At 32.1% G+C, this 14,183-nt stretch overlaps 1 protein-coding gene across 1 annotated transcript; it reads left to right on the forward strand.

The window, feature by feature from the left end:
- Positions 1-3,227: 3,227 nt before the first annotated feature.
- On the forward strand, positions 3,228-13,870 carry LOC133037441 (probable LRR receptor-like serine/threonine-protein kinase At1g53440). Its single transcript, XM_061114785.1, has 24 exons — positions 3,228-3,587; positions 6,431-6,614; positions 6,772-6,843; positions 7,785-7,853; positions 7,979-8,050; positions 8,142-8,213; positions 8,365-8,436; positions 8,529-8,600; positions 8,699-8,770; positions 8,875-8,946; positions 9,051-9,122; positions 9,627-9,695; positions 9,800-9,865; positions 10,026-10,088; positions 10,180-10,218; positions 10,291-10,334; positions 10,439-10,803; positions 10,950-11,148; positions 11,230-11,364; positions 12,102-12,220; positions 12,338-12,548; positions 12,637-12,874; positions 13,023-13,173; positions 13,296-13,870. The coding sequence occupies exons 1-24, from the start codon at positions 3,470-3,472 to the stop codon at positions 13,698-13,700; spliced, it is 3,051 nt and encodes a 1,016-aa protein (XP_060970768.1). The 5' UTR covers positions 3,228-3,469; the 3' UTR covers positions 13,701-13,870.
- Positions 13,871-14,183: the final 313 nt, after the last annotated feature.

Raw genomic sequence — 14,183 nt, forward strand, 5'->3', positions numbered from 1 at the left:
TTTAAATTATACATTACATTTTTTTTCATTTTTATTATTTTTTAATCATTTATTATTTAAATTAAAAGTACTAACCTTTTAAAAAAAATTTAATACCACTTTATTACATTTTAAATATTATCTTACATTCTTTAATTTTTTTTAATCATTTATTAATTATTAATAATTTATTAATCATTTTTGAATCATTTATATTTAAATTTATACATTACATTTCATAATTAAATATTTTCCTAATTATTTATTATTTAAATTGAAAATGTTTTTCTTTTTTTAAAAAAAATGAGTACTATTTTACTAACTTTTTAATTACATGTTTTAAATTTTAATTTCAATTTTATTTCATTTAAACATTCAATTAATTTTACATTTTCTCTACTAAAATTTCTAAAGATAACGGCTTAAAAAGTGTAAACCCAAAATTTTTAATACCTAAAAATAACACAAACAAATATTTCCGTACAATATATAAACAAAAAAATAATTCACCCATCCAACAAAGAATCAATTGTATCACGTAACCTACTTCTCTAACATGCATAGACATATTAACTAGTAACAAACCCTACTATGTACTAAGCGAAAGCAAAACAACATACCTGAATCGAGTGTAAAAATGACAACTGCTTGCAGCTAGCGGTAATCCGAAGCGGTCGAACACGAACCTAATTCCATAAAAAAGTAAAACCAAACATTCAATTAATACCTATAAAAATTTCAAAATTTAATCACATATCCATTACCCTACACTAACTTACACATATACACACACATACACATACACTCACACACACTCACATACACTTATACACACACATACACACACATATACATATATATTTACATACATATATACATACATACACATATATGCCTACAAACATACATACATATATATATACATACACCAATATACACATACAAATACATGCATACATATATATATACACACCCACACCCACATACACATACACATACACATAAATACATACACACATACATACATATACACACATATATATACACATCCACATACACATGCACATACACATAAATACATACACACATACACACATACATACATATACACACATATATATACACATCCACATACACATCCACATACACATACACATACACATACACATACACATACACATACACATACACATACATACACATATATATACATAATCCAACATATATACACATACATATACATACATACATGTATTTATACATACACATACATTTATACCCACATTAAAAAAATTAAAATTAAAAAAATTAAAAATACCTTAAATAAATTGGAGGAGGTGGTCTGCGGTGGTGGTTTCTGTCCTCGGCCGTCGACGATGGGAACGGTGCCTGCCGGTGGTGGTGGCGGTGGTGGTTTTTTTGAAGAAAAAAAAGGGTTATTGAGAGTGATTTAGAGGGATTGAGAGAGATTGATAAAGAAAGAGAGTGATTGAGAGTGGGTTTGAGAGGAATCGGAGAGGGATTGAGAGAGGTTTTGAGAGAAAATTTTTTTCAGAAATGAAAAATGGAAATGGGGAAGAAGGGGGGGCTTCGTGCTCGACTGAAACATATATATACTTTTACCGGCGCATTTGGATGCGCCGGTAAAAGTTCTTCTAAAAGTTTGACCTAAGTCAAACGCGCGTTTCATTTACATCTTTTACCGGCGCACAATTGCGCCAGTAAAAGTATCCCCACTAGCCACGTCAAAGTCCACACGTTTCGTTTAATACTTTTGCCGGCGCAAGTCTGCGCCGGTAAAAGGTTCCCCACCTACCAAGGAAATCCACGCGGGAAGTTTCCCTCTTTTTTTTTTGGGACTTTTACCGGCGCATATCTGCGCCGGTAAAAGTATATAAGCGCCACAATAAATGAAATGAAAGGCGGCAAACTTTTCGCGCCTGTTGGCGCTTCATTTCATCACTTTTACCGGCGCATTATTCATTGTTGCGCCGACAAAACAAACTTATACCGGCGCATTAATGCGCCGGCAAAAATAAAGCATAAATGCAAATGGGATTTCAGTTTTTGCTTTACCTCGACAACTTTTACCGGCGCATTTGACGAACTGCGCCGGTAAAAAGTCCTTTTCCTGTAGTGTAGCTAAACATGCTTTAGTGTTGGATCAAGACGTTTGTTGGTTAGGAGAAATTTCCTATCCTATTTCATCTATTGATGTAAATGACTGTTGATTTATAATAATAGAGACCTTTTCTAAAAAAAAAATATATATATATGGATTTCCAGTGTCAAAGTTTATTTAATTTAATAATTGAAACTTTCAACTTTATTTAATACAATAATGATAATAATAATGCACTTGACAATAATTATGCAAATAATAACCTTAACCTAAATGTTGCTTTTTTTCCACATATTATAACCTCAATTAAATTTCATTTGGCTGCGGGCTAATATATATTTATATAGGATAATTAATATTTTTATTCTTTAAATTTTGACCTATACTAAATTATGTCTCTTAAACTTTTAAATTTCTTAAAAATTTATTTTAAACTATTAAAATTGTTGAATTGAAGGATTTTGTCTAATTTTATTAAGAAAAATTTAACATAAATAAAAATTTAAGAGACATAATTTGATATATATTAAAATTCGAGAGATATAATTTGGTAGATATTAAAATTTGAATATAATTTAATATATAAATAATCACTAAATTAGTAAAATTGAATACAATCCAATAATTTAAATAGTGAAGAAAAAAATTTAAAAACTAAAAAAAATTGAATGGTATTATATTTTTTTTTTTTGAGAAAATTTTGAATGGTATTATATGATAAAGCATATAAGGATCAAAATCTGCATTATTTATTTTATCTATAAAGCAAGGAAGTGGTGGGTCATCACTATTCTATTACCGTCAATACAATAATATATAAAAAGGACGAGTCTTACTTATATATTTTTTTAGAACAAGACTCTTATTTATATTTTTGTATATGTAATGTCCATAAGCATAACCTAACCTTGTCGGTTTAATCATAAATGTATGTACATGCAAATTAGATAGGATTACTTTTACTTGCATTGAAATTTCTTTCTCAGACAAACGACGACGCTGAAATTTTCATTAATTTCTTCTCATTCCGTATTGGCGGCTTTCTCTATATAGTTCCCCTTTTTCCCTTTGTTCTCGAAATTCGTAACCTTTCGTGGTTTGATTTAGTTTTAACTTTTATGTTTATTTGTTCGTACTTGCTTCTGTCCATGTTTTTTCTCAACTACTGTTTTTACTGCTTTCTCTTTCCGATTCAAAACATTAATTATTTAAAAATTCAATATCGAACAATACAATACCATCACTTTCTTCCTCTCTTCTTTTTCCTTTTAGTAGTTGAATCACTCTTCCACTTCCCCACTCTTTCTTGAACCCCCTTTCGTTCTCCTTCTCCCACAACCCATTTTCTCTCTGTTTCTGTCTCTCTAAATGGGGTTTGTGTTCTGTACCAATAAAATTATTGCTGTTTTTGTTTTCGGATTTCTCGTTTTGGATGCTTTCTTCTCTGGATTTGGATCCAACGCTCAACTTTTGCCCCAACATGAAGGTACGCTTTCGGTTTTTCTCGCCTTAAAATTTTCCGAGATTTGGGTTATAATATTTTAGTGACTTCTCAATAATCATAGTGATGACGTGTCACTTGTAGTTGTTCTTGTGAGGATTAATATTATTCTGTTTGGGAGTAAATGTTGGCCAAAACTGTCATAGAATTGCTGTCATTCAAATTATATAATTAATTTATTATTTATTATTTTTTTATTATCGGTTCGTTCTTAGTTTTTAAACAGAAGTAATTTGAATATTGTTGACAAATTTAAGTGTTCTCAGAATCGAATACCTCGCCATGAATTCTTCACACACCTTTTTCAACCATTTCATTAAATAAATTGACAAAAATTGTGTTTCTTGGGAGTAAGTTTTAAGTCAATACTAAGGCTATTAAGGAGTTTTGTATTATTGCCAAACTTTTTAGTCAGTTAAAAATTCTTTTTTTTTTGAGTGTACTGTATTGGTATTTTACAATCATATATTAGCTTAACAACATAAAGGTCCTGAATTCGAACCATGCGCGCGCTCTCCCTTTTTCCCATCCCTCCATCACCACTAAGTTAGCCTTAATGGCTTAGTTAAAAATGATTCATCAACTATTCATATTTGTATAAAATGATAACATGATTGTTACTGACATGTAAACACTATGTATGTAATTATTTTTTTAATTTAATTTTCCATAATTTTTTATAAAATGCAAAATTTTATTTTTTTAAATATTAAATTATACGATGCAGCTAGGGGTGTGCATAAATCGATCCAATCAAATGAGAACCAACCACCAAACATTGGATATCCAATTGTGATCGAATCGGATTGGATGTTATTTTTAAATATCTAATTGGATCGGATCGGATAGTGGATAGGGTGTCTAAAAATCCAGTACATTCAACATCCAATCAAACTAATTAGTATTTTTATTTAGTTTGGATGAGTATTAGATTTTATATTGTTACACATCAAATCTATATGTATATATGAAAATTAACATTAAAATTTTACTATTTTTTCTTGGATTGGATGGATCCAGTCCAATCCAATACATATTGGACCTAAAATATTGGATGGATCCGATCCGATCCAAAAAATATTAGGTCTAAAATATTAGATAAATCCAAATTAAACAAATAAATATATATGAAATACATCCAATGGATAGAACCGATCCGATCCAACATCCAATATATGATTGTATGATGAAAATTAATTGGATCGGATCAGATAGTAAAATCTAACTTCTAATATATGATTGGATCAGATTTGGATAGGCCTAAAAATATTGGATGTGATCCAATGAACACCCCTAGATGCAACAATTGACTATACAATTATATTATCATTTTATTTGCTACTTCTAATAAAAGTTGACAAAAGTATCAATTTATGAAAAATTTAAACACACAATAATACATATATTATAATTTGAGAACAAAAATCTTAAAGTTGCATAATAGTAATTATGGCCCTTTTATTAGCTTAGCCCTCTCAAAATAAAATAAAGGGGCTTTTTTATTTTTACATTTTAAAACAGTTTTTTTTTGTATTTTTACGAAATTAGGCATAGAAACCTCTATTGCAATTAGCGCTGCAACTTAAATTGCAACAAAAAATCGTACAAAAATCCTTACTGCAACTAGCGCTGCAACCACTTTAGAAACTCAAATCGTAAATTTGAAAAAAAAATTTAAAAAAATAATATATAAAGTAATTCCCCTAAAATAAAATATGGAATCGGGTTGGTGAGGGACCACAATTAACGTAGTTGTAGGTGGGAACTGGGAAGTGGCTACCACTATAGTGTGACTAAAAATATTTTATGATTTGATGACTTAAATGGTCAGGAAACACAGATGGGCAACTTGGTTGCAAAAGGGCTTAATAGTCTTTGTAGTATTAAATACAGGAGCAAGTTGATTCATTGCCGCATCCAATAAAAAGTGGTGCAAAGGACCAAAGGAAGAAAAAAACCAACGTGTATATGTTAAAGTTTTTGTCGTACGAGTAATATTAAAACAATTAAATAATTATATTTGTAAAATCACAAAATATTAATTGATGTGATTTTATTTAAAAATATGTTTAATTGAATATTATTTTTGTGTTACTATTATACATTAGCTTTTGGATTTTTTTTATTATTTTGTATCTTCTGGGTGTTACATTTATCTTCCTATCAAACAAGCTTGAAAACTTATAATAAATGAAGATTATATTACATTTTTTTCTTGTTTTATTTCTAATTATAAAGAAATACTATAATTAAAGTAATTAAAGAAATAAAGGGACAACTGTAAAGATAAAGACTAATAAACGCTTAATTAGGAGTTTCTGTGGACTCGAATAGGAAAAAATTGACCATTGTTTCTTAAAGAGAACATGGGTGACATAGTAGACTTAGACTGTCCCCAATTTTGACCATCTTTAGTTTATGTACTAGCCATTAATATTAATAAGTCAGTATTCACGCATCTGCTCCATGTGAATATTATCAAAGACTAATAATATGAACCTGATTCGACTTTCACTGTAGTGTTTTTTTTCACAATTGTTAGATCTTTAGACCTACCGTCTATATTTCTTTTTTTAATGTATATAAATATAGCTTTATGTGTGTATGTAGTTTTATTTAACTTTTTTTCTTGTTTGGTAATTGATTTAACTTTCTTACATTTAATACAAATTATGTATAGAACAGACCACAAATAATAAGGCACTGCTAATCTGCAATGCCAATGACCAAGTTTGACCAAAAACATTATATTTTGAGTATTTGACATTGATTTACTTAGTTGAGTTTCCATGATTTATCTTCTTGTTTCTGATGTTGGCATGCGACAGTTCAAATTCTTGAAACAATATCCAGTAAGCTACAGCTGAGCCGTTATTGGAACATCAGTCGAAGTTCTTGTAGGGATGGCATTGGCTTAAATACGACAACCCCTGAAGGTGGTAGAAGCAATGTCACATGTGACTGTTCTCCAGGAAATGGTAGTACTATTAGTATTTGCCATATCAAAATCATGTAAGCCTTTCTTTCAATTATTTTTTATTTTCATTTCTTGAAACACAAATTACCGTTTGATGCTTACTTTGTTGACGCTCATGTTTGACAAGTAAGCTAATTTGTTGTTGAAGTCTGACATTGGTTTTTTAAAACATTTAAATATATGATATGACAGCGAGTTGAAGGGTCTCAATCTAGTTGGAGGTATACCTGAAGAATTTGGAAATCTTACTCATCTTGAACAACTGTAAGTGACATTTGGTTATTCTCTCAATTACAAACTTAGATGCAAATTTACATTGGATCTTAATTTTATAGAATATTGCTAGAACATGTTACCTACAGAGGACATTGTTAGAGAGTCTCACATTGCGAATGTGTGGAAAGATAATAGAATATATAAGAGGAATGGGTTACTCCTCCCATAACTAATTGGTTTTGGGATGAACCCCATTCACCTTATTCACAAATTCTAACATGGTATCAGACTAAAAAAAAAAAAAAAAATCTCTAGCGACTATCCAACCCCAAAAAATAAACCGATCGAAGTAGAGCCGAAAAAAAAGAGCCACCGAAAATCCAAAAAAAAATTGATCCAAGAGCCAAAGTCAAAAAAAAGCCACTTGTGATTTGGGGATAGTGAGCCAAAAATAAAAAAGAGCCACCAAAAATTCAAAAATACCAATCCGAAAAATAGAGCAAAAAGAGCCACTTGTGATCAGGGATAGTGAGCTAAAAAAAAGAGCCGCTTATGATCGAGTTGTCCAAGATGGTGAGCAGCTAAAATAGCTACCATCTTGAGGGGGATGTTAGAGAGTCCCACATTGCCAATGTGTGGAAAGATAATAGAATATATAAGAGGAATTAGCTACTCCTCCTATTGCCAATTAATTTTGGGATGAAACCTCATTTACCATATTCACAAATTCTAACAGACATTGAAGAGGTTATCAAATCTGGAACCTATAAATTTATCATAAATAGATTTAATAACATGCGTCTTTAATTGTTTTCAAAATTACTTATATAAGTGGGGACTGTACACAGCACTTCATTCAGAGTTCAATGAGAGAAGTGAGTCTTACATGCTTATACTTTAATATACATACAATACATTCATATTTATATAAATATTTTGATTATAAATTTAGAATGCCTGACGACTAAGTATTTTTTATAACTAAACAGTGATCTAACTCGCAACTACCTCAATGGATCAATCCCACCAAGCTTATTTCGTGCACCCCTGCGCGTTCTGTAAGTTACTTGTGTTCTTTTATCAAATATTTGTATCACTACCTATTTTCTTAGGTATTAGTTGTCATTGTTTAGGAGTACCGGACAAGTCGGTGATTTTATAACTATTGGTTGGTGTGGTGCAGGTCTGTTTTGGGAAACCGACTCTGTGGTTCCATTCCTCCGGAGATTGGAGAACTTACTATGCTCAGGGAGCTGTAAGTCATGCAAGTAGTATACTTCAATTACAATTAAACAAAGTGAAGATTAAATGTTAAATTTCTTAAATGTGAATGGTAATTTTTTCAGGGTATTGGAGAGTAATCTCTTTGATGGCCCTCTTCCTGAACAAATTGGGAGATTGAGTAACTTGGAAAGACTGTAAGATTGCCGTCCTTACTCTTGTTCCTCTCTTTTTTTTTTTTTTAAATATAATAATAATATTAGTAATAGAAAGGGCAAGCTTGTTCTAGATTGGATTTCTTCCATATATGCTTTGAACAATTTTTTCTTAACATTTTTTATTGTACAGCCTACTGAATGCAAACAATTTTACTGGATCAATACCACTGACGTTTCAAAACTTGTTGAACTTAACCCAATTGTAAGTCAAAGAAGTTTACTAATAGTTCAAAAGTTAAGTTTTTTTTCTTCTTTTCAAGTTCAGAAATGTCTCACATTATTTATGGTTTGCAGTAGGATAGATGGGACTAGAATATCAGGGAGGATACCTGAACTTATTGGGAACTGGACCAAACTTGATAGACTGTGAGTACTGAGTTTTTATTTCATTTATCATTCTTTCTGTTCTCTCATTTTCAAAATAATGGGAAGTTTCTTAAATTAAAAGTCTAAATTTGTTTCAGGGATATGCAGGGCACTTCCATGAAGGGTCCTTTTCCTTCCAGCATATCAAATTTAAAAAACTTGACTGAATTGTGAGACCTAGCTGCTTATCTGTTAATTACAGGTTTAGTTTGGTTTGCCAAAGGAGGGTTGTACTAATAATACTATGATTGAATTACTTGACACTTTTTATCAGGAGAATATCTGATTTGGGGGGACCAAATACAACTTTCCCTGATTTGAGACAGTTGAAGCTGTTGGAAGCATTGTAAGTTCAATAAGACTCGAAATGCTGCTGCTGTTATCCTATGAGACTATTTCCATTGTTTTCCGAGACTTACTAGGTTCTTGCACTGATTTTTTTCGATTCAGGGTATTGAGGAATTGCTTAATTAATGATAAAATTCCAACTTACATTGGAGACTTTACAAACTTGAAGACATTGTAAGCACTTAAATTTGTCTATATATTCCTTAACCCCCCCCCCAAAAAAAAAAAAAAAATCGTCTAAATAACAAATGAAATGGCCTGGCTTGTGTTGTTGAAGATTCATTTTTCACATAACGATAAATTAGCGAACTGAATTTGATTTTGCAGTTACATATAAGTTAAACCGGAAATACTGTTTGCACTTATATCCCTACGTTGTTGCTTGACAAAGTGATTATTATTTCATGCCAGCTATTAACTATCATTTCGTATCCTTGTCTGCTCTTTCAAAGAACTTCAGTTTTGGTATAGGTTTCCAATAAAAATCAGTGAACAAGAAAGACTGATTCCATCTATGTACTCTCTAATTATTTCAATGATATGTTCATTTTTCACACACACAAAAAAAAAAGATGGATTGATTGATTTCATGCATAGTTAATTTGATTGCACTCTTATCATGTTGTCTTTGCTGAGGAACTAACTACTAAGCTATGTGCTTGTATTTGAATCTTTTAGGGACCTGAGTTTCAACAAGTTGACTGGTGAAATTCCAGAGATGGAGACTCTAACCGATCTAAAATTCGTGTAAGCTATTTAATATGCATTGGTTTCATTGTCAAGATTCTTGAGGTCTATTGTTACATTAGCTTTCGTTATATCTTTCTTTGACTAGTGGTTTATGAATGTAGGTTTTTGACCAATAACTCACTGACTGGAGTAGTGCCAAATTGGATAATCAACAGCAAACCCGAAATGTTCGTATATCAGGCTTTTTTCCCTTCGTCATCAGGCTTTATTCTTTTTTGCTTTTAAGTCATTTAATTGAAAGCGGCAATTTACAAACCCCTTTACTAATTTATAAGAATCTGTCAAACTAAATAATTAAGTACCAATTCATCGCTATTTTATTTGCAGTGATTTATCGTACAACAATTTCACTAAGTCACCACAACAGCTTAGTTGTTCAAGTTTGCATGTGTAAGTTTGTACCATCTAAATATGTGTATATGTATTTCTCTATCTACTTTCGCTGTGTATTCTGCTAAGTTTTAAACTTTATCGTGAACAGGAATTTAATTTCTAGTTACAAAGATTCCGAGGCCCATTTGTAAGTCTCTTTCTCATTCTTATATTGACTTGTGTTTTATTTATCTTTACTTACACTAAATTGAACAATCAGATGGTGCTTGAAGAAGGATCTTCCCTGCCCAACAAAACCAAAACGTAAGGATAAATCCAAATAGCGCCATGTATTCTTGCATAACTTACATACGCAATTTGAATTAGTCTAAATGAGGTTCTAAATGTAATTCACATTATAACTGCAGATCATTCTTTGTTTATCAATTGTGGAGGGCCGGGCGAGGATGTTGATGGGAACAAATATGAGGACGACCAAAACGAAGGGGGTCATGCCAACTTTTTCACATCATCGGAGAAATGGGCTTATAGTAGCACTGGGGTTTTCATGAGTGATGACAGGTTACCTTACATTGCCAGCACAAACTTATTGGTAAATGATACTTCAAAATTTTATAAAACGGCACGCTATGCTCCTCAATCGCTTAAGTACTATGGCCTTTGCTTGCGGGAAGGCAGTTACAAAGTGCAGCTTCACTTTGCTGAGATAATGTTTTCTAATGGCCAGTCATTTAAGAGCCTTGGCAGGCGCATCTTCGATATCTCAATTCAAGTGAGTAATTGTAGATTGATAATTCTACCGTACATAGCTGGTTTCATTTGTTTTACTTGATTCTTTGTAACTTATATAACTTAGCTTTGCACGGTAAAATTTTGGTTGAAGCTAGCTAATGATGTTTTTTGCTGACTTATGAATAGGGGATTCTACGTGAGAAAGATTTTAACATAATGGAGAGAGCTGGAGGTGCTCACAAAGGCATTACCATGACATATGACAATGTTTCTGTTATAGGTAGCACTCTAGAGATCCACCTCTACTGGGCTGGGAAAGGAACCAATGCTATTCCTCAGCGGAGTGTCTATGGACCTCTTATATCGGCTATTACTGTGACCCCAAGTAGGCTTCACCGATAAACTTTAATTTATATCTTTGATTAAAACTTGAGAGTGTCAAAATAACCTTTAATTTTCTCTTCAGACTTCAGCGTTAATACTGGCTTGTCTGTTGGAGCAATTATTGGCATTGTAGCTGCTTCGTGTGTGTTTGTTGCTTGTATTTTACTAGGGCTTCGAATGAAGGGTTATTTAGGGGGGAAGGACCTTGACGATCCAGGTAATGATTTATGACTCCAGAAATTAATTTCCCATAATAGTCATTTGTATCTGTACCAATTCATTAGTTTCTTGCAAATACAAACTAAGTTTGGAAAAGAGTTGACATATGTGCATTGTGTAACTGTTGGAGTACATGTTCATGGTGGTGATTAACTGCTCTATCTTTGATGTTCTTGTGATATGCAATCGGTATTTGCATTAGAATGTTCGTAGTGTCTTAATTTGCAAGCAAAGAGTACTCTATTGTAGATTTTGGTTTTTTCTTTTAGTTTGCTATACACATTGGTGGTTGGTTTGCATGCTTCTCTTGTTTCTCAAGTGCTAAGAGATCAAGTATGCTAAGAGAGATTAGAGATTTTGATTTTCTCTTTTAATTTTCTATACACATTGTTGAACAAGTACACGTTAGTTGCCTTTCTCTTTTATTGTTAAGGAGACTATTTTTTGTCAACTACAACTGTGTATGTACTTCAAGCTGACTCATTGACTGATAGCCTTGAGAGTTTCTCCGACTTGAAAAAGTACTGTTAGGATTTTCTTAATTTCGGATTAGGAAGTATGAGGAGATTTATATTGATTTGCCAAATTTTGATTTCATACTTGCAAAGAGTACGGACTACTTTTTCTTGCTAGAACTTTGCTTAAGGCCTATATGTAGTTTGAAACATTTGCTTTTCATCTTCCTTCTCAACTTTTTCATTGGAGGGGAGCGTCTAATATCTTCCTTTGTTGCAGAGCTACGTGGATTAGAGTTACAAACAGGATATTTCTCGTTAAGACACATAAAATCTGCAACTAGTAATTTTGACCCTGCAAACAAGATAGGTGAAGGAGGTTTTGGACCAGTTTACAAAGTAAGGATAATTTTTTGGATCACTTCATGACCAATGACCATTACATATAATGAGAAAATTTGTGATTTCTAGTCATATTCCAAACATTTGATGTGTATATACTTAATAATTTTGTAGGGTACACTATCAGATGGTCGTGTGGTTGCTGTTAAACAGTTGTCATCAAAATCAAAGCAAGGCAACCGTGAATTTGTTAACGAGATAGGCATGATATCTGCATTACAACACCCAAATCTTGTGAGGCTTTATGGTTGCTGCATTGAAGGGAATCAACTGTTGCTTGTATATGAATACTTGGAAAACAACAGTCTTGCTCGTGCACTCTTTGGTAATTATTTGAATGTTCAATTTTTGTTTCTCTGTCACATAGTTTAGAACAATACTCATCTCGTTTTTCTTACTTCCAACATCGATAGGTACCAAGGAACAGCAGCTATCATTGGACTGGCAAACAAGACAGAAGATATGTATAGGGATAGCAAGGGGTCTAGCTTATCTTCATGAGGAGTCAAGGTTGAAAATTGTTCACAGAGATATAAAGGCAACCAATGTGCTTCTTGATAAGGATTTAAATGCCAAGATATCTGATTTTGGTTTAGCAAAGCTTGATGAAGAAGAGAACACTCATATCAGCACAAGGATAGCTGGAACAATGTATAGTTCTAACTTTTTCTTCTTCAAAGAATTTTGGTTGTATTTCACAATACTGCGGCCTATACTTCCAAACAAAATGCTTGAGAATAAATCTTTTATTTTCTGTGACACTGTACTCACTGTTGTGAACTTATCTTTTTCTCTTCAGAGGTTATATGGCTCCGGAGTATGCAATGAGAGGTTATTTGACCGATAAGGCCGATGTTTATAGCTTCGGAGTGGTTGCTTTGGAGATTGTTAGTGGGAAGAGCAACACAAATTACAGGCCAAAGGAGGAGTTTGTTTATCTTCTCGATTGGGTAAGTCACAGTTAATCTCACAATCTGGTTCCTTTTTAGAGTTTAACTTTCTATTTGCATATTATCAGAGTACTAAACGTGTGTATTTTGTTTGTTTTCTCCACATGTAAATGTAATTGAAGGCTTATGTCCAACAAGAACAAGGGAATCTATTAGATCTTGTGGATCCTAGTCTTGGTTCAAAATACTCGACAGATGAGGCTCTAAGAATGCTTCACTTGGCCCTATTGTGCACCAACCCATCTCCCACTCTTAGGCCACCGATGTCGTCCGTGGTGAGTATGCTGGAAGGAAAAATCCCGGTCCAAGCTCCACTGGTGAAGCAAAGCACGATGGATCAGGACGCAAGGTTCAGAGCCTTTGAAAAGCTAACACATGACAGCATAACAGACATGTCTGGGTACTCGCAAGAGAGCCACCATGTAGGCACTTCTATGGATGGACCATGGATTGATTCTTCTGTTTCTGGTCAGAGTAAAGATGAGTCGACCGTCCTGCAACATAATTCAAGTACCAAGCTTCTTTAGGATTCTGTAATCTCTCATATGATCTTAATATGGTTTGATGGAAAAGCAAGCCAACTATTATAGGACCAATGTTTTTGAATTTTTCTGTCTATTTATTTGTTTGTTCAATATTAGGTTTTCCAATTTTGTTCCCAATATTATTTTGTAAAGGTGTTGAATGAATATTTATAGGGAAATTTTATTTACACCCTAAAATTTTTTCAGGCACCTCCATTTTAATAATTTTAATTTAATATAAAATTTATATCTTTAATTGTATTAATTTTTTTTAACTTTTTTCTTCCAATTTATATTTTTAAAAAATATACTTATCAAATAAAAATAAAGTATATTTGAAATATTATGATAAAAAAATTAAAATAAAAAATTATATGAAATTTTCTTAGAAAAAAAAAATATACATGAATTAGAAAAAATTATGAAAATGAAATCAAAATAAGTATTGAAATTAACATAAAATAATGTCAAGAAATTTTTTTATAA

The sequence above is a fragment of the Cannabis sativa genome, chromosome 1 (assembly GCF_029168945.1).
Source record: "Cannabis sativa cultivar Pink pepper isolate KNU-18-1 chromosome 1, ASM2916894v1, whole genome shotgun sequence".
NCBI classification, from domain to species: domain Eukaryota; kingdom Viridiplantae; phylum Streptophyta; class Magnoliopsida; order Rosales; family Cannabaceae; genus Cannabis; species Cannabis sativa.